General features: G+C 43.9%; 1 protein-coding gene across 2 annotated transcripts in view; it reads left to right on the top strand.

The window, feature by feature from the left end:
* Nucleotides 1-585: 585 nt before the first annotated feature.
* scara5 (scavenger receptor class A member 5) overlaps nucleotides 586-26423 on the top strand; it is a 123013-nt gene continuing 97175 nt past the window's right edge. The window contains exons 1-2 of one of the 2 annotated variants that reach the window (XM_031901895.1): nucleotides 586-958; nucleotides 8993-9122. In XM_031901895.1, coding sequence (XP_031757755.1) covers nucleotides 9011-9122 — 112 coding nt within the window. In that variant the 5' untranslated portion in view covers nucleotides 586-958; nucleotides 8993-9010. Of the gene's footprint in view, nucleotides 959-8977; nucleotides 9123-26423 lie in introns of both variants that reach the window. The other variant, XM_002941449.5, reaches the window with a different exon arrangement.

The following is a 26423-nucleotide window of genomic DNA, read 5'->3' as shown; positions in this document are numbered from 1 at the left end:
CCTACTATACCTGCTATCCCACAGCCCCAGTCCCTTCCCAGAGGCTATTATCCCCCACTGCTACTATAGGCACCATCTCTCCCTACTATACCTGCTATCCCACAGCCCCAGTCCCTTCCCAGAGGCTATTATCCCCCCACTGCTACTATAGGCACCATCTCTCCCTACTATACCTGCTATCCCACAGCCCCAGTCCCTTCCCAGAGGCTATTATCCCCCCACTGCTACTATAGGCACCATCTCTCCCTACTATACCTGCTATCCCACAGCCCCAGTCCCTTCCCAGGGGCTATTATCCCCCCACTGCTACTATAGGCACCATCTCTCCCTACTATACCTGCTATCCCACAGCCCCAGTCCCTTCCCAGAGGCTATTATGCCACTTTGCAATGACCACCACTTCTACCCCGTTAAAGGCAGAACAACGCTTTAGTGCAACACACACGATACAGTAAATAACCTTTGCAGCTGCAGTTACAGTTCTTAGCACTAGAGGGCCCCCATTCCCTAGCTGAGCTATAACCCCAACTTGTATCTGGAAGCAGGAGAACCCACCACTTACTAAGGACATGTGCGTGTGTGTGATGGGGCAGCACATTTTAAAGATTCATCAATACAAATTTTTTTGTAAGCAGAAGGGGTGGGTGCATGGTGTAGACTGTCAAATAAGAAATAAAGCTTTTTTTTTTTTCCAAAACAAAGTGGCTCCAAAACTCTGTTCCAAACAAGTTCCCAATAAGTACCGAGGCGCAAGCAGTGAGGGCAAGGAGCAGTCAGGGATAACGTCCTCTCCCAGGTATCCCAGGGACATCACTCATTACTGGATGGGAATGTGGAGTAGGAACCTGCAGTGCAAGGGACACAACTCCAGGCAAATCTCTACCTTATCCTCAGCCCTGTGCTGCAAAGAACCGGGAGAGAACCCCCCCAGGGGGCACGGAGCTGCCTTCAACTACAGGTGAGTTACCCCCCCCCCCCACAGGTGCCTTATATTGGATTATGTAACATAATAACTTTTATTCTTCCCATAGAAGTGCATGTTTATACATAGTCAGCTGCATTAAAGGGCAAGTTAATCTACACATTTTGTTCTGAATTAGTGACGGGCAAATTGAGGCTCACTGGGCATTCCTGAGAGACCTAGGGCAGAACACAAATACATTGTAGAACATGTGTATCTTTGGGGAGGGTTTAACCTGTCCTTTATATCTTAAATATTAAATATTGAATTATTTAATGACTTGTTAGAAATTGCACCTTGCCCCTTATTGTGACAAACATATTCCCCGGGGGAGGTGGCACCTGTTTCATTGACCTTTTGGGGCAGATTTATCCAAATGTTTTAGAGCTTAATACATTTCATTCCTATTCATTCCTGTAGAATTAGAGTTAGAATTGATTTGATAAAAACGCTTCTAAAAATCCCATAGGAATGAATAGAATGTTGAGTTTTTATGTATTAAGCTCTAAACCTTGATACATTTTGCTAAATCTGCCCCTTAGTCTATGGGAGATATAATCTCAGCTACTTTGCAGCAGGTGTTTCTGTTTTACTTTTCATGCATTTTGAGTCTTTTGTACATTTCTTTTTTTGTCTGTGTTCAGAGAGTGAAACCTACAGTGCAACCTGGTTGCTAGGGCCAGAGACCCTGGCAACCAGAAATAAATGAACAATTATACAATAAGGTGTCTCATACGCTTCAGCAGCAAAGGTTTCACTTGGGGCAGAGGCTGTAGGGCTGGCAACTCTTGCCTTTATCTTGCCCAACCTGATGGCCATGTAGGTTGCACAAATCTGATTGATATGTATATATTGATATTGGTAGGGCTATAACTGAGTTGCCACACATGGATCATGGAATGATCGGCTACTGACCAAATGTTGGACCATCAAGGGGCAGAAATGGGAATTCTCATGACATTCACTGACAGTAAGCCTTATGGGAAGCATTTTTGGTATGAGTCTGTAGGGAGTAGCATCACTATTGTAGCACCTAGGGCACCACGGATGCTCCTATTAAACTGAACATTTTCCTTTTGTTGCCTTTAAAATGTTTTGCCCCCTTCGTTATCAACCACAAACAATTTCCCACCATTATTGTACTGTACAAGCCCTTGTGACTAAGGGACCACTGGCCAGAATGCCATGCCACTGGCTGGTATGTTGGGGCCACTGGCTGGTATGTTGGGGCCACTGGCTGGTATGCTGGGGCCACTGGCTGGTATACTGTGGCCACTGGCTGGTATGCTGGGGCCACTGGCTGGTATACTGTGGCCACTGGCTGGTATGCTGGGGCCACTGGCTGGTATACTGTGGCCACTGGCTGGTATGCTGGGGCCACTATCTGGTATACTGTGGCCATTGGCTGGTATACTGGGGCCACTGGCTGGTATACTGGGGCCACTATGCTGGGGCCACTGGCTGGTATGCTGGGGCCACTGGCCAGTATACTGGGGCCACTGGCCGGTATGCTGGGGCCACTGGCCGGTATACTGGGGCCACTGGCCGGTATGCTGGGGCCACTGGCCGGTATGCTGGGACCACTGGCTGGTATACTGGGGCCACTGGCTGCTATGCTGGGGCCACTGGCTGCTATGCTGGGGCCACTGGCTGGTATGCTGGGGCCACTGGCTGGTATACTGTGGCCATTGGCTTGTATACTGGGGCCACTGACTGGTATACTGCGGCCACTATGCTGGGGCCACTGGCTGGTATGCTGGGGCCACTGGCCGGTATACTGGGGCCACTGGCCGGTATGCTGGGGCCACTGGCCGGTATGCTGGGGCCACTGGCCGGTATGCTGGGACCACTGGCTGGTATACTGGGGCCACTGGCTGGTATGCTGGGGCCACTGGCTGGTATACTGTGGCCATTGGCTGGTATACTGGGGCCACTGGCTGGTATACTGGGGCCGCTATGCTGGGGCCACTGGCTGGTATGTTGGGGCCACTGGCCAGTATACTGGGGCCACTGGCTGGTATGCTGGGGCCACTGGCCGGTATACTGGGGCCACTGGCCGGTATACTGGGGCCACTGGCCGGTATGCTGGGACCACTGGCTGGTTTACTGGGGCCACTGGCTGCTATGCTGGGGCCACTGGCTGGTATGCTGGGGGCACTGGCTGCTATGCTGGGGCCACTGGCTGGTATACTGGGGCCACTGACTGGTATACTGGGGCCACTGGCTGCTATGCTGAGGCCAATGGAGATCTAATCTGCAGTCTAGCCTCCCTTGATGCTTAACAGCCCTACATTGGGGGGCAATAACTATTTCCAAAATGTTTATTTAGAGAACATACAGTTTATATTTTAAGATGAAGCTCCAGTTTAAGGATGTATTGGGAGTTGTGCTGAAATCATGTATGTCTGCATTTTATTGGCAATTAGTGATGTCAAAGAGAAGGTACAAGAGCGACCCAACCAAATCTGAGACCACCATTCAAAGTGTGACGCCAGTGTAGCAGTGTGAGAGTGCGATTAGACTGCTCTACTACAGCAAAGGGGGCCATCTAGTGTGAGATTCAGTTGTGTAGGAATATAGTAATGGATGGACCTACTCAATCCCTTCTTGGTAATGACCCAATAAATCTAATGAGTAAATCATCCCGCAAATTGGATGACTGCATGGGGTAGGGGTAGTGGGAGCGCTTAGAGCAGTGCCAGTGGGAATATAGATCCCATATGGGAGACCACAGAGTAGCCCCTATGACACATACTGGTTCAGGCAAGTCCTTCAGAATTATAAAGGTCTAGGGTGGTCTAGAGTAAGTCTACTAAAGGGAAAGTCAGGGATGTAATACAGTAAATTCAACAAGTAAGGAGTAGGGATAGTTGTCCTGTGTCCCTAAGTTGATAAAGATAGGGGTAAAGTGGGTAAGTTTTTGAAGAGTTGGGATGAGGGTCCCTAAGTGAGAGACGTGACACCTGACTGCCTCTATGTACTAAGATATTGGTTACTAAACATAACTAATGTATCTACTCCAAATGCTCAGCCTGGTGTAAGGGGGTATAGGATGAAACCTGTATCCACCAAGTGAGAGGCCACACTTTGCCCCAATACTGTGCAACAGGATTGCAGCTGTGCAGGAGAATAATGACCCCCCCCCCCCTGCTATTTATTACTGAGGCACATCCATGAGATCCACTAATACTTCTCACATGTGTTGATAGCCGTGTGTACATAGGGCTGAGCTAATGATTCTATCACCTAGTAATGCTGAAATCCACACCGTGGGGAGGTTCCCATCACCCTCTCTCTCACACAGCCATTTATTTCTCCGGCCATTAGTAAGGCTGTCCTTACATGACGCTACAATAATAAGCCCAGGGGGGATGATGTCAAAGAGAAGGTACAAGAGCGACCCAACCAAATCTGAGACCACCATTCAAAGTGTGACGCCAGTGTAGCAGTGTGAGAGTGCGATTAGACTGCTCTACTACAGCAAAGGGGGCCATCTAGTGTGAGATTCAGTTGTGTAGGAATATAGTAATGGATGGACCTACTCAATCCCTTCTTGGTAATGACCCAATAAATCTAATGAGTAAATCATCCCGCAAATTGGATGACTGCATGGGGTAGGGGTAGTGGGAGCGCTTAGAGCAGTGCCAGTGGGAATATAGATCCCATATGGGAGACCACAGAGTAGCCCCTATGACACATACTGGTTCAGGCAAGTCCTTCAGAATTATAAAGGTCTAGGGTGGTCTAGAGTAAGTCTACTAAAGGGAAAGTCAGGGATGTAATACAGTAAATTCAACAAGTAAGGAGTAGGGATAGTTGTCCTGTGTCCCTAAGTTGATAAAGATAGGGGTAAAGTGGGTAAGTTTTTGAAGAGTTGGGATGAGGGTCCCTAAGTGAGAGACGTGACACCTGACTGCCTCTATGTACTAAGATATTGGTTACTAAACATAACTAATGTATCTACTCCAAATGCTCAGCCTGGTGTAAGGGGGTATAGGATGAAACCTGTATCCACCAAGTGAGAGGCCACACTTTGCCCCAATACTGTGCAACAGGATTGCAGCTGTGCAGGAGAATAATGACCCCCCCCCCCTGCTATTTATTACTGAGGCACATCCATGAGATCCACTAATACTTCTCACATGTGTTGATAGCCGTGTGTACATAGGGCTGAGCTAATGATTCTATCACCTAGTAATGCTGAAATCCACACCGTGGGGAGGTTCCCATCACCCTCTCTCTCACACAGCCATTTATTTCTCCGGCCATTAGTAAGGCTGTCCTTACATGACGCTACAATAATAAGCCCAGGGGGGATGACTGATCTGATGCTGCCATAAGGAATTCCTTAACAACATGCAGCAGAAGGTCACACGTGTCTTTTATCTGTAAATTCCACCCCAGATGCCCCAGTGTGTTGTCCTGACCTGAAATATGTTCTTATAGATACAAAACCATTCAGACTCATTGTTGCTTCATCATAAAAAGCTGTTGTTACTGATGGGCGCGGGTCCAGGCTGGTTATCTTCCTGATTGAGATGATTGAGCAGAAGGTGTTGAGCAGCACCGTGGACAGCAGAAACATCTATTGTCTCTTGTCCTGGTCTCTGTCCGTCACTTCAACCGTCGGCAAATGAACTAACCAACCACTAAATTATATGGGAAAATTCCTTCACCAAGGATTGGGGAATACACCATAAGCAGTTATGAGTTGAGTGAAGTTGGTAAGTCCTGCTGTTGGGGGCTAATTGCTGTGGGTACATTAGAAGAATTTTCGCCCCATATCTCCTATAAGCACGTACAATATATCCCTTGTTTGCACTGATATTCTGTATTCTCTGGGCTAATAATGAAAATGTATAGATATATCTACTGATTTCTTACTAAATAAATGCAGCCCATTATTTCTTAACCTAAGAATATACCATGAAGCCAGTGCAAATGTAAGAGAAGCTTGACCAGGTTAGCCCAGGTAGTACGAGCATTTTGGCACCTAGTCTAAATCTGGCCGCACAGACGATTATTAGCTACTGGCTTGGCCCCACCAGATCTGTAGGTATAAGAACAACGTGATGGCCTTTCCAACCAGATACGCATTGGGCATGTTTGAAAGTCCATGTGGTCTTCTGCCGACAGGTCTTCATAAGTTCATACTATGAGCAAATCATTGTCCCAACTTGCCAAACTGGGACCTTACCAAACAAGTGAGTCTTCTGATGTAAGGCCAGCTTGTGTCCAGAAGATGTAGGTCTATGGTTCCCAAACTGTAGAGCCAGACAAGTTTGAGAGGCCGGGAGCAATAGCTAACAATGAATATATAACTAATGGGTAAGGGCATGAGATCTTAGCCCTCAAACAAGGTCTTCAACTTGCCCAAGAGAATTAAGCTTCTAAGCTAGTGTGGGTTCTCAGTATTTTTTTCTGCATGGGGATCAGGTTTCCCTCAATATTTGCTCTTGTTTGTATAATTAAGGATAGTTTGTGTTTTTCCCAAGAAGAAGAGTGTTATGTTCTACCAGATCTGGAATGTAACCAAGGCCAGATAGCCTCGTGAAGTTAGTGGCCCAATAACTAGAAGATAACTAGAAGTCACTGAGCTCAGATTTGATACCTGAAGGCTCCTATAGGTTGGTGAGCAGTTCCATTGCTTATGTAGTTGATTGTGACTGATTGGTTGCCTGGTATTGAGACAACAGGGAGGCTGTCGGAGGAAATGAGCCCCATACATGGCCTATATTGGAAGGATTTACTAAAATAATTGTATGAAATATACGTTTGTGAGCGTGTCTGCTTCCATCATTGTCTGTGCCCCTTCCTCTCGGGGCAGAACTACCTTTCCACTAAGGTATTTATTGATGTTATGACTGGTGAAGCTGTCTGGCACGAGCAAAGAGGCAAGTTGGAAATATAGAGATTCATAAAGCTGCCTCCCCCACCCCCAAAAAAGTCTTTAAAGTATATTAAACCATAAATTCGTTTTTCCACTTCTAGACGAAATAATGAGTTTGAAGGTAAAAAACTATGAGTGTATTAATAAAATATATATTTAGCCTATGTCTCCTCCCTCTTGGGGGCTCCAAAATGTGCCGAGATGTAAATGGGGTGTAGATAAAGGGATATTTTCATTGTTTGTTAAGGTTTATTTTTTAAATTTTTGCTCTATTATATGGGTCAGTCTACACCATGCCATAGAGATGGTCATACCCCCCATCACTGAAGATGTTCTGAGAGGTCAGCTGCAATTTATGTTGGCCATACATGCCCAGTTTGGGTTGGGCAGCTTGATCATACTGACCTTAGGGAGGTGGGGGAGGTAGGGAGGAAATCCTGGTGTTGGTCTTTCCACGCTGAAAATATAATCTGCCCACATACCTTCTGCAGTGGTGCATTAAAGGAGAAGTAAAGGCATTTTACTGTCAACGGATTAGCCATAATAGTGCAAGCTAGAACGCTAAATGTATTCTGCAGAAAGCTTTACCATACCTGAGTAAACAGCCATGAAAGCTCCCGTTGTTTGTTTGTTTAAGATAGTTGCTGCCATTTTAGCTTGGTCTCAGTAGCTTCCGTGCTGCAGTTCTAGCTGCTGCTAGCTCAGATTACAGCACAGTTGGGAGGGGGAGAGAGGAGAGCTAGAAGGAGGAGAATGAGAAGGGAGGGGGAGAGAGGAGAGCTAGAAGGAGGAGGATGAGGAGGGAGTGGGAGAGAGGAGAGATAGTAGGAGGAGGATGAGAAGGGAGGGGGAGAGAGGTGAGATGGGAGGGTGAGTATGAGTTGGGAGGGGGAGAGAGGAGCAAACTGAGCAGACTCATGCTTGTGCCCTGAAGGAAGTGAGAAGAATCACAACTTCTTTCCACTTCCTTTTAGATCAAATGATTTTAGCTATCTGCTTGAATGGAGGTCTCCTCAAGCCGTTTGATTTATCTGTGGATCCACACCTCAACAACTCCTTGAATATCGCCCCAAGTGGCCTTAACGCAGGCGCATAAAGACCATGTGTGCTGCCAAACAGAGTGTCCTGTAGGCTGCCAGTCAATCTTGGGCTCCAAATAACCAATCAAAACCCTTATTGGTCACCCAGTAAGAACTTTTTACATGCTTGTGTTGCTCTCCAACTGTTTTTTAGATTGAAAAGTTGCTCACAGATAAAAAAAAGCTCCTGCTCTACATGATTCTAAAAGTTCATTCAAAGAAGAACTTTATATTTTTATACACAAAAACAAACGGATCTGGTCATCAGGTGATCTGCCTGTGTGGGACCAGCTCTAGAATAAGGCAACATTGACTGCTCTGCATTACTGGGCAAGGGCCATGTTCCTCATGTTTTTACATAACCCTGCTGTTTATTATTAGAGTTATTATTATTGGCTGCCAGAGGATACTGGGGGATGTGGTTCAGCAAGAGCCAGGCAGCTGCGGGGTCGTCATCCTTGGCACGCCCTGCGTGAGAGTTCAGCTCGTGTAATCTGAGATAGAGAAGAAACATCCATGATATGATATAAAGACTTCATGTACATTAACTATTTAACTAGTGTCAGAACCTGTGGGTCCACCAGAGGAACATGATCTGACATCTGTAGAACTCTGGCCCAAATCTGGTTCCATGGAAACAAAAACATGTGCAAAATGTCAAAAACATGTCTCCAGTTTCATACAGCTGCTAAGGTCCAGGCATTTAGAGATGAGATGAGGCTGGAGCAGAAGGCCTGGAGACATATCTAGATGAACATTGGCTAAAATAAGGGATTGCTGATATCACCAGAACCATGGACAGGCTAACTGTTAAATGAGACCAGATAGAAACCCAATGGGACCTGGGACATAGTTGGCTAAAGAGGGAAAGAGATCAGTGGGCAGCCAAAGGTTAGGAGAAGGGTCCAGAAGACTCAGTCAGGCAAGAGATGGACAAGGAGAAGCTCACATGATCCCATTGTAGTGGATACAGTAATTGTTCTAAGGGGGGTTCTAGCTCTACAACAAGACTACAATATTCTAATGACACTCTTTTACTTTCCATAGACAAAGCGGATAAAGACAAAGCGGATAAAGAGAATGGACAATAAAGCCATGTACCTGCATTCCTTCGATGAGAAAGAAAATGGCTCAGCCTTTGAGGAACCCTTTGATGGGAGGAATCTCTCCAAGATGAACCTGTGTGATGGCTGTAAGTCCATGTGATATCCCTACTCATTGCCTAAAGATACACGCCCGGAGCGGAGTGACTAACATAAGCAGCTATGAACTAAATAGCAGCTATGAAGTTCCCAGATGCAATTGATTTTGTTTAGAAGTTACCCCAGGGGGGTCAGTAGATACACGCTTACCTGGGCAGAATTCTATCTTCCTACAAATAGTAGAAAGTTGACTAGTGTTGATGGCAGCAGGGGTGTCAGGTTGGGTCACAGATGACTAGCTAACCCCATCAGCCCCCAGTGGCTCAGAAGGTTACTGCAGGTACAGTCCAGTAAGCAACCCAAGGTTCGATTCCCAGAGTTTCCTGACAAGGGGACGTTAGGGAGTGTAGATGACAGATATTAGGGCTCATTTACCAATGGTACAGGCATGTGTAATAGAATGCAAAGGGGTGAAAGATTTCAGGTGGAATTTGTCATCTACACCATAATTGGGGTGCAAAGGCTTGCAACAGGGCTTGCGCTTAGATGGCAGTCAGGTGCAATTTACTTTGACGCAGCCTGCAGTGGACACCCTGGCGCTACCATCATTTTCTGTGACAGTAGCTCCTGGGTTCCCCTATGTCAATAGGAGGCGCTGCACACAATTCCAAACTGGGGGTTGAATGCACCGCCTTTGGGCACAGCTAATGCAGAAGAGCAAGAAGCATGTTAGGGTGCAAGTACCTTTCTCCCCACACCATATGTACATAGATTTATTAGAATGTACATGTATTCCTATCCAGTGTACAAACTCCTCGATCCAATAATAGTAACATTACTCCTTCCCGTTAATAGTAACATTACTGCTTCCCCTTGATAGTAACATTATATCTTCCAAGTCATAGTAACATTGCTCCTTCCTAGTAACATTACTTCTTGCTCTTAATAGTAACATTAAACCTTCTCAGTAATAGTAACATTGCTCCTCCCCCTTAATAGTAACATTACACCTTCCTAGTCATAGTAACATTACACCTTCCCAGTAATAGTAACATTGCTCCTTCCTAGTAACATTACTCCTTCCCCTTAATAGTAACATTAATCCTTCTCACTTATAGTAACATTGCTCCTACCCACTTATTGTAACATTACTCTTTCCCACTTATCGTAACATTACTCCTTCCCCTTAATAGTAACATTACTCCTTCCCCTTAATTGTAACATTACTCCTTCGCCTTAATGGTAACGTTACGCCTTCCCCTTAATAGTAACATTACTCCTTCCCCTTAATAGTAACATTACTCCTTCCCCTTAATAGTAACATTACTCCTTCCCCTTAATTGTAACATTACTCCTTCCCCTTAATAGTAACATTACTCCTTCCCCTTAATTGTAACATTACTCCTTCCCCTTAATAGTAACATTACTCCTTCCCCTTAATTGTAACATTACTCCTTCCCCTTAATAGTAACATTACTCCTTCCCCTTAATTGTAACATTACTCCTTCCCCTTAATAGTAACATTACTCCTTCCCCTTAATTGTAACATTACTCCTTCCCCTTAATTGTAACATTACTCCTTCCCCTTAATTGTAACATTACTCCTTCCCCTTAATAGTAACATTACTCCTTCCCCTTAATTGTAACATTACTCCTTCCCCTTAATAGTAACATTACTCCTTCCCCTTAATTGTAACATTACTCCTTCCCCTTAATAGTAACATTAATCCTTCTCACTTATAGTAACATTGCTCCTTCCCACTTATTGTAACATTACTCTTTCCCACTTATCGTAACATTACTCCTTCCCCTTAATAGTAACATTACTCCTTCCCCTTAATAGTAACATTACTCCTTCCCCTTAATAGTAACATTACTCCTTCCCCTTAATAGTAACATTAATCCTTCTCACTTATAGTAACATTACTCTTTCCCACTGATAGTAACATTGCTCCTTCCCACTTATCGTAACATTACTCCTTCCCCTTAATAGTAACATTACTCCTTCCCCTTCCCCGTGGGGCGAGTAAGCCGCGCTACACATCCAGCTACATCTTGTACTCGTCGGACTATAATTGGACACAGCAGACTTGTTCTTACAAACTTGACATCAACAAAAGGAAATGAAAACTTTTAACCAAACGTTGAGCTATTGGCACAGAGGGAAAAGCAGCGACAGAACTGGAGGAAGGAGCGAGCGGTTATTTTGTGCAGATGCACCGGGAGTAAAGTTACACAGGGCGGCGACACTTTCCTATCAGACCACCCAGGGCCCTAATCCCACATTGCTCCGCAGGAAATTCTGCTTACGGATCATATTTTACCGCAACACTAAGATTTATTATTCAATACAAAACAGAAACGGATTGGCTCGTCCTGCAGAGTTCTGTGTTTGCCAACAGCCAATCGCTTCCCACTTTGTCTTCCTCACACCTCCCCTGCACTCACATGAGAATAATGGCGTTTGCTGGGACACGGAACCAAGAACCCAAGTAGGAAGTCACGTTTCCTTCCTGGACATTATCTTCTATATATTTATAAACCATAAACTCAATATTTTTTCTGTTATTTTTATTTTCTATTCTTTGTCGATTGCATTTATTTTTTTTAACCAAAAACAAAATTGTGGGGAAAAAACCCAAGGCAAGAAAAAAAAGCAAACAAGACTGGATATAAAATAGCTGGAAAGTTGAAAATACTCTTATTGAGTTCTTTAAAAGCTTTAGCTGCTGAATTTGGATTTTTTTCCCCTGTGATTTTCTCAAATCTCAGCAAAGTCGCAGCAAAAACTTGAGTCTGAATGTTAGTAAATCAGGCCCTTGGACATAGTAAAGTCTGGGGCTTTCGAGCCTTCCCCCAAGGAAGGTTTCTCTTCTGTTAGAAAAGAAAAATTTAATTTAAAATTTGAATTTTTCCAATGATTTTCTTAAATCTTAGCAAATTCGCAGCAAATTTTTGAAACTGAATGTAAGTAAATCAGGCCCTTGGACTCACTGAAGTCTGGGGTTTTCAAGCAGTGGTCCCTGCCCCTAGGAAGGTTTCTCTTTTGGTAGATGAAAGAATTTAAGTTAAAATTTGGGTTTTTCCCATAATTTTTGTAAAATCTCAGCAAAGTCACAGCAAAAATTTGAATTCGAATTTTTCCCATGATTTTTTTAAATCTCAGCAAAAACTTGAATGTGAATGTAAGTAAATCGGACTGCTGGACTCATTTCTAAACCGTTCCCCCCCCCCAGGAAGGTTTCTCTTCTGTTAGAAGAGAAATTTTAAATTATTCAAAAAAATTGGAATTTTTCCCATGATCTTCTAAAATCTCAGCGAAAGTTACAGCAAAAACTTGAATCTGAATGTTAGTAAATCAGGCCCTTGGACTTAGTGAAGTCTGAGGCTTTCGAGCAGTGGACCCTCCCCCTAGGAAGGTTTCTCTTCTGTTAGATGAGAAAATTTAAGTTAAAATTTGAATTTTTCCGATGATTTTCTTAAATCTTAACAAAGTCACAGCAAAAATTTGAATCTGAATGTTAGTAAATCAGGCCTTTGGATTCATTTCTAAGCGAGTCTGGGGCTTTTGAGCAGCAGACCCTCCCCCTGGGAAGGTTTCTCTTCTGTTAGATGAGAAAATTTTAGTTAAAATTTGGGGTTTTCCCTTGATTTTTTTAAAATCTCAGCAAAGTCACAGCAAAAACTTGAATCCAGATTTTTCCCATGATTTTCTTAAATCTCAGCAAAAACTTGAATCTGAATGTTAGTAAATCAGGCTATTGAACTCATTTCCAAGTTAGTCTGAGGCTTTTCCCCCCAGGAAGGTTTCTCTTCTGTTAGAGAAGTTCAAATTTGGGTTTTTCCCCATAATTTTTGTAAAATCTCAGCAAAGTCACAGCAAAAACTTGAATCCAGATTTTCCCCATGATTTTCTTCAATCTCAGCAAAAACTTGAGTCTGAATGTTACTAAATCAGGCCCTTAGAAGGTTTCTCTCCTGTAGTTAATGACATTCCCTTTTAATGCTTAGTGATCCCCATAGTATTCCCCTCCCGCTGAAACTGGATTAAGTAGTAAAAATAAATATTTGACTATTTTTGTTGAAAGCCATTTCCTTTATTTCTCCCGTAGGTTTTATTTCTCCCGTAGGTTTTCAGTATTTTTCGAGACCTTGAGAAAACAGTGACTTGTAGAGACGTGAGATGCTTTGCAGCCAGTTTAGTGTTGCACAATAATTCATCTGAAGGGCCTCTGCTCGCTCAATTAGATACTCGGGGTTACCAAAAGTGTGAGGATCGCGGCGCTTGCCAAAATATTCTTGTGCGCGTCGGAGACAGGCGAGAAACATTCCCAGGGAAGAGCAAATGTTCTCTGGAAGCAGCAGACGTTGGCCGAGGCTGCGCTCAAAAGCCTGTGATGGTATGAAACATCGGATCAGGCGGAGCGCCCACGTACGCCCCTTGGGGAACAGAATGAACTTGTCTGATGTAAACATGGGATGAGCCAAATAGTCCCAAAATATGGCTAGTGTTGCCTGAGTGTTGGCCATGACCTTCAAATTGTCCCAAAATATGGCTAGTGTTGCCTGAGTGTTGGCCATGACCTCTTGAGCATGGGATAATGGCCACATGTGTTGAGATTTCTAGTTTATAGCAGAAGGCCAAGGCCTCTATGGTGCCAGTTTATCTAGGGCAATGATCTTCAACATGTTGTTCCTCAGATCTTGCTCCTAGTGGCCTCAAAGAAGGTGCTTATCTTTTAATTCGTGGTTTGGAGGCAAGTATTGGTTGCATAAAAACCAGATGTACTGCCAAACAGAGCCTCCATAGACAGCTGGTCCAAAAAGGGGCTACCTAATATCCAATAACAGCCCCCCAGGAACTTTTTGAATGTTTTGTTGCTCCCCAACTCTTTTTACATTTGAATGTGGCTCACTGGTAAAAAAAAAAAAAAAGGTGGGGATCTCTGATCTAGGGCCTTCATGGTGGATCTAGTCACCCAAGAAGGGTTTTATTTGCCTTCTTCTGAACTGATTAATAGTTGGGCAGGTTTCACTTTGGCAAACAGATTGAACTTGATGGACAAGTCTTTTTTGTTCCTATGGTTACTTATGCCAATTAATTGTGGGTTTTGTACTAATGATTACTGTAAGAATGCTGAGAAACACCAAATGAAATGGAGCTTGGCCATGTTGGGTTATTTCAGGAGGTGGAGACCTCATCGGGGATGGGGTTCCACCATGAGTGTATGGGAACTGAGAAGGCAGGGAGTGGTACAGTATATGGTGAGACAATTGGCACCGGGTCAATGAATGCAGATAGTGATTCAAGGACAAAGGACTTCAAGAAGGGGACTGAGAAGTGGAGAAAGTCTGGTCTTAACTTTAATTCGAGAGGAAGGCACGAGGCAAGGATGGGGTTGGGCCAAGAGTTGAGGTGGATTGAGACAGGGAAGAAGGTAAAACTTAAGGGGGCAGTGGTGAGTGAGGCATAAGGGATGTAGGGTCTTGGCAGTTGCCTTCTTCTAGGACATAACTGTTGACATCTTAGTATTGGGGTTAAGGCAGAGCTCTGTGTAAAACATGAGGCATGTGAATACCTTCTGTTTTCAGAAGACTTCATTACATTACATTGCATTATGGGGGCTCTTTGACTGCTAGTAGTCGTTCTCACCATAAACCGGTTGGTCCTTTTCTTTGCTGCTCTCCAAATCCTTCCCCCCCTCAGTAGCCGCATTCCAATATCTTGCACTGATGAGATCTAACGAGGAAAAAAACAGACCGTGGGCAAGTTTGGGTGTATGTCTGGATCCATGGTTGGCCATAGGGACATTAAGGAGTCATGTCTCTACCCATAATTCCCTCTGTGAGAGTTATTCTTATTTTTGGTTTTCAGACAGTGCTGTATATATAACATGAGTCACGTAGAAGACTTATGTTCTTGGTCTTCATATTTTATTATTGGTAGTGTTTTATTTATTTCATATTCAGTTCAGCAGCTCTCCACTTTGGAGATTTAGCAGCTATTTGGTTGCTAGTTCCAAGCTACCTTAGTAACCAGGGAGTGGTTTGGATGAGAGACTGTCTGGTATATGAATAGGGGAGGGACTGAATAGAAAAAATAGCTACAAAAGTAACAATAACAATGAAACTGGAGCAATAGGGTTTGGCTGCCGGGGTCAGTGACCCCCATTTGAAAGCTGCAAAGAGTTGGAAGAAGAAGGGAAATAATTGAAAAACTGTAACAAATCCATAATGAAGACCAATGGAAAAGCTGTTTAGAATTGGCTACTCTATAACATACTAAAAGTTAACAGCCAACCGCCCCTTTAATTGCTCACTTACTAAATGGAAAGGTTGTTCGAGCCCGTGGGCTGACGATTATATTGAGCTAAGTTGCAGTTGATTGGCTGAATTACTAAAACTCACTTCTCTTTGCGTTTCCATGGGGCTTTCTATGGAGTGGGGACCCCCCGCCATTGGTGTGGCCCTTGCCCTCAAGGAATTGTACTGAAGCTCACAATGAAACCTTTCTATAAAAGCGAGTGTGTGAGTCTGTTTGTGTAGGTTGCGTTTCACAGGATGAGTTATGGCCCTGATACAACATAGAGAAAAACAAAATGCATTTCATCATTCTGTACCGGCTCCAACATAACTAGGAACAGATATGGGGCACGTTACACTTTCCAGCACATCGTTTGTTACTCGTCCGTTCCCCCGAGTTACTCATAGCAACAAACACACAGTATAGGAACTAAACATATTAAACACCCTCTGTGATTGATTCTGGCACCTCCCTTCCTTGGCGCTTTACCATAGGGTTTGGGTGCCACGTGCAATGGCATCGGCGGCCACGTGCCGTAGGGTCTCCCTTGTGCTCAAACATGGGGGGGAATCAGCAGGGGGCTTTTAATCAAAGGGTGGGGCTTTCTCTGGAACAAAGAGTCATTTGCTTTATTAACAAGGTGCAAACTGGGGAGACATTTGTAAATAAGCCCCGCGTGGCTAAACAGGCAACGTGGCAGGTTTCACCCTATAGGTTTACATTTACGAATGTGGCCCAGACATATAAGAAATCAAGCAGAAGACCACCACCCATGATGTCACAATGATTAGAATCTCCCACAGCTATACGAATAGTAGATGAGGTTGAAAAAAGACTCATTGATATTTAACTTTATGTCAAATTACTCATTACCCCACTGGCTCCTCCCCCAAACAGCTCATAGAGCAAAGTGCAAATCACCATGTTTTCCCCCAGAATTCCAGCATCATTGCGCACTGCTCTTCAACTGGCAAACTAGTTACTGCCAGGTAACCCCCAAGTTTGTCATCATTTCAGGGGGGTTACCTGGCAGTTGCATCAATAGCTAATCAGTGTGCCAGTTGGAGAGTAGTGAGCAATGATTGCTGGAATTCTGGGGGAAAACATGGCGATTTTACAAAGCATGTAACTACAGGGGGGCCCAGAAGTGTAAAGGGACCAGTAATAGGTAGAATAGGTCAACTTACCAACGTTTTGGGCCCTAAATTGAATTTGCCTTGGGGCCCAGTAGCCTCTAGTTACACCGCTGTGTGTACCTTTTGGGAAGAGCTTTGAGTTATTTGTAGCTGAATGTGTAAATGAGCTCTAGTGTGTCCCTAAATGACCACCGTCACTACTCTCCATATGACTTGAAATAATATGGCCAAGATGGTAGCCATGGAGGAGGCCGCTCATCTCTGCATTCTCTAACTGAGATTTGGGGCCGACAAACTGTTCTTAATCTGAAAATGTTCACGTTGGGGAGATTAGTTAGTGGGAAGGGTGTTATGGACCAAGTATAGGTTTTGTTTGCCCTTTCTTTTTCTTATCAGTACAAGAACATGAGAAACCAACACAAACTATTCTCTAATGAACTGGGGGGATTTCCCCTTCCTGCCCATCATGGTAATGTACAGCTTCGAGGTTGTTATTGGTTACATTTGCCTATTGCTGTGGCCATAGTAACCTCCTCCAATATCATCCCCACCCAGGGGCAATTCACTGCCACAGTCAGGAAGTGGAGCTTCTAGTGGAAGGGGCAGAACCAATCGTAAGCTAAAGAGTCACTTTAATAATAGAGCTCCCCCCACAGTGTGGGCAAATGTGAGGATGCTCCATGACAACATCTTGAATTCCCTCATCCTATAATGATGATGAGTATCTGTATAATAGGAAACAATGGTATATATATAATAAAAGTGTCTCTCTTGTATATCGATCATTACAGGGCAACTATGGTTCAAAAAGAAAGCATTGGGCTAGAAATATTTCTGCCCCCTATGTTACCCAGTATCTATAGTAACCCAAAAACTGAAGGTCTTTGACTTTGAAGATGCTCCAATCTTTCCGAACCTTTTGTTTTGGAGAAGCCTCCTCCTGCGGTCTTCAACAATTCTCTCTTGGCAAAATTAGGAAAGTACTTACTCTGGGGCAAATCAATAGCCATATATCACTTATTTAACTCATTGAACTTTTGGATGGGGAATACATGTGTGGGGGATGTAATGGGTTTAATACACCATGCAATCCTTCATGGATGTAGCACATTAATATAATGGAGACATACGTGGTGGAATGGCCACTCAACCCCAGGAGTACATAGTAGATTTAATTTACTCAACCCTGTTACAGGGGTTACAATGTGGGGTAGTTAGAAAGAAGCCCTTCAAAGAGAGGAGGTGGTTGGAGGAACATCTGATCTGAGAAATGTGGACCCTATTTTGATTGCGTCTATATATAATATTTAGTGCTTCCATAAGCTGCCTATCGATAGCTCCATCAAGACTTCCTGGTGAAGCCAAAGCAGCGTGTAAGTATTCAGATCTCTCACTATTTGTAATGGGAGTATCATCAAGGGTATAATTGTTCCACAGGCGCCGGAATAACGATTGGCAAAGGCACATGTAGGGTTTGTCCCATATAACCAGAGGGGAGCTCTGTATTGTACCATAGGAGGCAGTAGGACTCAGCAGGTGTGAGCTGGGAAAGTCATTCCATGGATATTTTGGATGGAGAAGATGTCAGGGCTCTTTATAAATAGCAAAATGTGAGAAAACCCAGTTGAAGTTGCATCACAGTTATTCAGCAGTCAAGCAACTCAATGGAAGTTTTATTAATAGGGAGACATACAAACTCAGGTATTGTCATTGGTCAACTGTATTCCCAGCTTTGGGTTTTATATATTGGCCCCTTGGTTACTTAATGGGCAGTTCTGGGATATTCTTCTCTAGATGTTCTAATGTGACTGGTTGGAACTTACATTTATCGAGGTTATGTAGACTTGGAATTGCTTGTACTAGTTTTGGGTTGAAGTGAACGTAGTGTAGGACTTCCCTTTCATTTATGACATTAAGAGAAGCTGTAGGAACTCTCTATGCTCTAAATAAATGTAATATATTATGTAACATACCTTCTCCTTGCCTGTAAATCTTGTGCATTTTATTCATACAGAGGTTTAGTCCTTCCCTGCCTATAAATATTATATAGGATTTGCAGATTTGTTGCTGGTTTCCCTGTGCCAAGGATATTACACGATTGTTGGCAATGTCTTCTTCTGCAAATCAGCCATAAATTCTCCCAGCAGATGTGGCCGACTGCGCAGGAACAGGGCATTTATGTTAAGCCCTGCCTGAACCAGGATAAAAGTTACAGACTGTTTGTTCCAGGCGTGATTTTCTATTAAGCTACTTTTTTAGTTTGGTTCTAGATAAAGAATACTGGTTCTTCTCAAATTGGTATCAGGAAGATCATGACGTGTGATTCTGCCTGAGGAACCTCATAGCAGCTAAGAGCATTTACAGTCCGGAGAAGATAAATACATTTCGGGTGGAGAGTATGAGTGTAGAGCAGAAGATGAGTCTCGGTGGAGAGTATGAGTGTAGAGCAGAAGATGAGTCTCGGGTGGAGAGTATGAGTGTAGAGCAGAAAATGAGTCTCGGGTGGAGAGTATGAGTGTAGAGCAGAAGATGAGTCTCGGGTGGAGAGTACGAGAGTAGAGCAGAAGATGAGTCTCGAGTGGAGAGTATGAGTGTAGAGCAGAAGATGAGTCTCGGGTGGAGAGTATGAGTGTAGAGCAGAAGATGAGTCTTGGGTGGAGAGTATGAGTGTAGAGCAGAAGATGAGTCTCGGGTGGAGAGTATGAGTGTAGAACAGAAGATGAGTCTCAGGTGGAGAGTATGAGTGTAGAGCAGAAGATGAGTCTCCGGTGGAGAGTATGAGTGTAGAGCAGAAGATGAGTCTCCGGTGGAGAGTATGAGTGTAGAGCAGAAGATGAGTCTCGGGTGGAGAGTATGAGTGTAGGGCATGGAACACAACTACCATTGGCCCCCAAACTTAGAAGGGCCCCTATATTGTGAGACATTTCAGTATAAACATAATATTGTGATCAGAATAGAGATGCGGCCAACGAGATCCATTCTATTGATATTATCCTATTTCCTTGCCCTTATGTGTTCCTTTGTTTCATTCTGTAATGAATGGTGAAATGGGAGGAACTGATTGGGTCTTTCAAGGACAGATGTGGACCAATTAGATATTAGGATTGACGGAGCAGGGAGGTCTTTCTACAGTGCTCAGTGGATAGAACATTAATGAGATGGGGCCTACAAAGAGAAGGAAGGTTAGCAGCTGTGAGAACACAGGGACACGAGCCCCTGTATTTAAAGGACAAGTAATCCTGTTTGAAATCTGCAGCACCCCCTTAATCACTTGGGATTCCTTCTCCTTCTTTAACCCACTCGGCCCTTCCCTTGGGAATTGACTTTGTCTCTTGACTACTGAGCATGCTCAGTTCATCTCAACTCAGGTTACTAAACACACCCTCTAGTCTAGCAGCCAATGAACAGATGGTGTCGCTGGTTACCATAGAAACTCTGCTCTAGCTGTGCTGGAGAAACATGCCCTTTCTCCTAACCTCCACTCTTGAGCTCAGCTTCACTGTTACAGGGCACAATCGAAGCACACGTTTTTATGAAAGCAAGTTCTGTCTGTGTAAGCCTGCCTGTGTAAGCCTGCCTGTGTAAGCCTGCATCCTTCACTGCATGATCTTTCCAGCACACACAGTAAATGTCACTGATGATGTGTGAGAGGAAAATGTGATGGTGCGGGCGAACGAAGGGGATGTATGCAATACAAATAGTGGAGTTTCGGTGGGAGGGAGATGTACCCAACTTATATACATCGTGGTATAGGTAATTTTACCTATAGGGTAGGTCCTACCCAGTAGGACATCCACCCTACGCATATCAGCAGGTCAATGGCAGATAGAGGGTTCCCCAGCTCCTTATCCCAGTGAGGGGAGTCCTGGGCGCCCCGACAACAGAAATATGGAGTTATTGTGTGTGCGAGTTTGTTTATGGCTTTGGGCCCATAGTCACCAAGGCCTGGAGCTCACCTTCCTCATACATAGGGTGTTGTCCTGTTGTGGTTGTTTTCTTCTCCCTGTGATTTGCTCAAATCCAACCATTAAAAAAAGGTCAAATGTAATGTTCATAAATCTCTATATATGACCCATGTTCCCTGTGTTCTGCAGCCCTGGCCCATGTCCTGCCCCGGGATGGGCAATAAAGATTATTTGTATCCACGCTCTGTAGTCTGTGTCCCTAAATAAACTCTTTCTTAATGGAGGGAAGTTCCTCAGGTAATTCTGATGGGCCAGAACAGCTGAAATCATTTCTTCATAAACACTGATAGCTGCAACTTCTCCTCCCTCCCCATCAGCAACTATATCCCTTCCTCCCAGAGCAGAACCTTGGCTCCACTTACCCCACCCCACCCGCCCTGCATGGAGCTGCAGCTGGACTCGCGCAGGGGCCCCAAGCAGCACATTGTATGGATCCTTCCCTCTGTGTCCGAGCGGGGCCCCAATGGCCCCCACAGTCCAACACCCCTGGGACTATAGCGGGGTGACTGTTACCCCAATGTTTCTATATATCTGTAACCTTGTTATGGGCTAAGGGGGCCCAGCCTGAAGGCCAGTTAGGGGGGGATTTGGGGTGAGTGCTTATTTGTGCCCTGGGTACCCCTGGAACTATAGCGGGGTGACTGTTACCCCAATGTTTCTATATATCTGTAACCTTGTTATGGGCTAAGGGGGCCCAGCCTGAAGGCCAGTTAGGGGGGGATTTGGGGTGAGTGCTTATTTGTGCCCTGGGTACCCCTGGAACTATAGCGGGGTGACTGTTACCCCAATGTTTCTATATATCTGTAACCTTGTTATGGGCTAAGGGGGCCCAGCCTGAAGGCCAGTTAGGGGGGGATTTGGGGTGAGTGCTTATTTGTGCCCTGGGTACCCCTGGAACTATAGCGGGGTGACTGTTACCCCAATGTTTCTATATATCTGTAACCTTGTTATGGGCTAAGGGGGCCCAGCCTGAAGGCCAGTTAGGGGGGGATTTGGGGTGAGTGCTTATTTGTGCCCTGGGTACCCCTGGAACTATAGCGGGGTGACTGTTACCCCAATGTTTCTATATATCTGTAACCTTGTTATGGGCTAAGGGGGCCCAGCCTGAAGGCCAGTTAGGGGGGAATTAGGGAGAAGGGCTATAAGAGGCTTAGGGAGGTAAGTGCCATATTCACTGTATATAAGATTCTTTATCTGGATCAGAGACAACTCTATATGAGGCAGAAACTTGTCTCTAATCTCTAAATTGTTTAAATAAACACAACAAATCTGGATACAATTGGAAAAGGGCTGGATGTAATTTGTAGTATTTTATATCAAGCTACATTTGCCTTCCATTAACGTTGACTAAATAAAATAATCTGAAATATGGATTTAACTGGCAGAAACTGTAGCAAACGTTACCTCTCCCCCAGCCAAGATTCAACTTCCCACAATGCCTTGCATTTGCTTCTTCACAGGTCTGGCTTCTTCTACCATGTTTCAATAGTCAGAATCAGCAGTGCAGAGAATAACAAGGGGTAATTATATCTTAGTTGGGATCAAGTACAGGTACTGTTTTATTATTACAGAGAAAAGGGAATCATTTAACCATTAAATAAACCCAATAGGGCTGTTCTGCCCCCAATAAGGGGTAATTATATCTTAGTTGGGATCAAGTACAGGTACTGTTTTATTATTACAGAGAAAAGGGAATCATTTAACCATTAAATAAACCCAATAGGGCTGTTCTGCCCCAATAAGGGGTAATAATATCTTAGTTGGGATCAAGTACAGGTACTGTTTTATTATTACAGAGAAAAGGGAATAATTTAACCATGAAATAAACCCAATAGGGCTGTTCTGCCCCAATAAGGGGTAATTATATCTTAGTTGGGATCAAGTACAGGTACTGTTTTATTATTACAGAGAAAAGGGAATCATTTAACCATGAAATAAACCCAATAGGGCTGTTCTGCCCCCAATAAGGGGTAATTATATCTTAGTTGGGATCAAGTACAGGTACTGTTTTATTATTACAGAGAAAAGGGAATCATTTTAACCATGAAATAAACCCAATAGGGCTGTTCTGCCCCAATAAGGGGTAATTATATCTTAGTTGGGATCAAGTACAGGTACTGTTTTATTATTACAGAGAAAAGGGAATCATTTTAACCATTAAATAAACCCAATAGGGCTGTTCTGCCCCAATAAGGGGTAATTATATCTTAGTTGGGATCAAGTACAGGTACTGTTTTATTATTACAGAGAAAAGGGAATCATTTAACCATTAAATAAACCCAATAGGGCTGTTCTGCCCCAACAAGGGGTAATTATAGTTTAGTTGGGATCAAGTACAGGTACTGTTTTATTATTACAGAGAAAAGGGAATCATTTAACCATTAAATAAACCCAATAGGGCTGTTCTGCCCCAATAAGGGGTAATTATATCTTAGTTGGGATCAAGTACAGGTACTGTTTTATTATTACAGAGAAAAGGGAATCATTTAACCATGAAATAAACCCAATAGGGCTGTTCTGCCCCAATAAGGGGTAATTATATCTTAGTTGGGATCAAGTACAGGTACTGTTTTATTATTACAGAGAAAAGGGAATCATTTTAACCATTAAATAAACCCAATAGGGCTGTTCTGCCCCCAATAAGGGGTAATTATATCTTAGTTGGGATCAAGTACAGGTACTGTTTTATTATTACAGAGAAAAGGGAATCATTTAACCATGAAATAAACCCAATAGGGCTGTTCTGCCCCAACAAGGGGTAATTATATCTTAGTTGGGATCAAGTACAGGTACTGTTTTATTATTACAGAGAAAAGGGAATCATTTAACCATTAAATAAACCCAATAGGGCTGTTCTGCCCCAATAAGGGGTAATTATATCTTAGTTGGGATCAAGTACAGGTACTGTTTTATTATTACAGAGAAAAGGGAATCATTTAACCATTAAATAAACCCAATAGGGCTGTTCTGCCCCAATAAGGGGTAATTATATCTTAGTTGGGATCAAGTACAGGTACTGTTTTATTATTACAGAGAAAAGGGAATCATTTAACCATGAAATAAACCCAATAGGGCTGTTCTGCCCCAATAAGGGGTAATTATATCTTAGTTGGGATCAAGTACAGGTACTGTTTTATTATTACAGAGAAAAGGGAATCATTTAACCATTAAATAAACCCAATAGGGCTGTTCTGCCCCAATAAGGGGTAATTATATCTTAGTTGGGATCAAGTACAGGTACTGTTTTATTATTACAGAGAAAAGGGAATCATTTAACCATTAAATAAACCCAATAGGGCTGTTCTGCCCCCAATAAGGGGTAATTATATCTTAGTTGGGATCAAGTACAGGTACTGTTTTATTATTACAGAGAAAAGGGAATCATTTAACCATTAAATAAACCCAATAGGGCTGTTCTGCCCCCAATAAGGGGTAATTATATCTTAGTTGGGATCAAGTACAGGTATTGCCTTCTCTAGGGTGACCAAATGGGACAGAGGAAGACTCTCCACTAATGGTTTAAACATAATGTAACATCAGTTCATGTCAATGGATACAAACCCCACAATGTTTATAGACTTTCTGTTACAAAGACTGACATTGTGGGGGAGGTATTAGTCATACAGAACAAACCATGGAGGATTGTGGTTATGGGCAGCGGGGATGTCGCTCGGGGCCAAACACAATTGGCAAATAGAGTCGGCACCTGCACGCAAGTCACTTGGATCGGCGCTGGGCAAGTTACAGTTTCAGAACATGAGATTCACTCATTGTTAAAGGAATAACATCATCATTTTATCAACCTACTTCTTTTATATACACTATAACTAGTGCAGCAGTTTAACTGACCAATCAGGGGCTTGCCCAGCCATATTAGTGATATAAACTTGCTGAACCAGTCTCTGTGATAGTTTGAACCCACAGTAGGTGAGTTTTTCCTTTTATTCCCCCCCTCCCCTAGACTATCAGCCTTTTTGGTCAGGGACCCTTTTATCTGAAATATTGGTTCTGTCAGCCTTTCAGCTGATATCTAGGACAGCAAATAAGTGTTGGTCCTAAATGTCACCCTAACTGCCTTTAAAGCTGGTCTTTCGGGTATCTGTAAGAGCAAATAAGCATTCTCCACCCACAACCAAGCTTCAAACTAGGCCCCTTGCCAATGCCCAAGCCCCTGCCAAAGGCATCAGCCCTACAGTTTGGAGTTCACCTCAATTGGCCTTGAGACTGCGTCCCCCTAGGGCTTGCCTCGGAATTTGGTTACAATGGTCTAAGTGATCTACTGTCATGTAGGGCACCGGGCCTGCAGTTTGGGATCCAATACCCCGATATCACCCTAACTGGCCATTCCAATGGTCTAAGTGATCTGCTGACTTTCCTGTTTCATGGTTCAATAACTGCCTAGGGTCATGGCTGAAGTCTCAAGGGTCATGTAGAGCATCAGCCCTACAGTTTGGGAACCAATGCCCAGATTTCACCCCAACTGGCCATTCTAATGGTTTAAGTGACCTGCTGACTTTCCTGTTTCATGGTTCAATAACTGCCTAGGGTCATGGTTGAAGTCTCCAGGGTCATGTAGGGCATCAGACCTACAGTTTGGAAACCAATGCCCAGATTTCACCCCAAATGGCCATTCCAATGGTCTAAGTGACCTGCTGATTTGTTTCATGGTTCAATAACTGCCTAGGGTCATGTAGGGCATCAGCCTTACAATTTGGGAACCAGTGCCCAGAAATCACCCCAAATGGCCATTCCAATGGTCTAAGTGACCTGCTGACTTTCCAGTTTCATGGTTGAATAACTGCCTAGGGTCATGGATGAAGTCTCCAGGGTCACGTAGGGCAGTTGGGAGAGCGCTATTCATTCTCTGCACAGGAGTGGGAGCATTAATCTTGATAACTCCAGGAATATCATGGGCTGAAAGTACTAAAAAAAACTAATGAATGTGTCTCTTTAATATGTCAGCTCATTTAAGGAATAAAAATATCCGCATCCAGTGCCAATTTTTTGTTGTTTTTTGGCCAGCTGGGATAAAAGCTGTAGCTTGTTACATGTTATTTGAGTTTGCTGGTTGACAAGGCAAATGTTACTACCAAGGCATTACTATAGCAATATACACAGAAACAGCTTATCTCTAGGGGGGGCCACTCCTATTCTAAACTGCCCCACTGGTCATGCCTTCCTGGAGCCCGTCCATCCCGACCACGAGAGAAGCCAAACTGCCAGCTGTACAAATGATTCTGTCCCAATAATGAAAGCCGTTTGCAATGTTTCATGTTGTTGTCATATCTTTGGATCCAGTTGAGGCTTCGGTGGTGGAGATGAATGGAGTGTTTCATGGACGGCCGGAGTGAGGAAATCGCGGAACGCGTGTCCTTTTATTATCCGTTTCACACCAGCTGCACTTTGCAAAGTGGTCGATCGGGGACCTCGAGAGACGAATCCGACGTTGAATTACAGTACGACCCTTCCAGGGTGGGGGGATCCTGGCGAGGGGACAATCCTGCTTCTACGGCCCATCCCGAGTCGGGTTACACGTTTCTTTATAGGATACTGAACGTTCTGTTGGCCCTTCCCAATGTCCTGGTCTGGAATGTGTTTATGAGACAATTGCACGTCTGTAAGCAAGCGATGGGGCGGGGTTTGTGTGTTTCATATCGGTTTATTGTACATCTAAAGAGCTACCAGACCCTACGTCTTTATTTGCCCCTTCTGTTTGTCTAGTGGAAATATAATGAAGGCATTTCCACCTAGGTCCCACCCACGGGTTCTTTGAAGGTGCTAAGCTCAACTGGAAGATCTCCGTGCTTGGTGAGGAGACCCAACTAGCTGATATTTGCTGGATTTGGCCACCCAAGTGGAGGAACAGGTTGGGCTTGTGTGAGCGACAACTCCCCTTTCTTCTCCGGAGCCACATCCACCATCGCGATGGTGTCCAAACCCATCTGA

This window comes from Xenopus tropicalis, chromosome 5 (assembly GCF_000004195.4).
Source record: "Xenopus tropicalis strain Nigerian chromosome 5, UCB_Xtro_10.0, whole genome shotgun sequence".
Lineage (NCBI taxonomy): Eukaryota > Metazoa > Chordata > Amphibia > Anura > Pipidae > Xenopus > Xenopus tropicalis.
The sequence above is the reverse complement of the archived record's forward strand: the minus strand, read 5'-3'. Positions and strand labels throughout refer to the sequence as shown.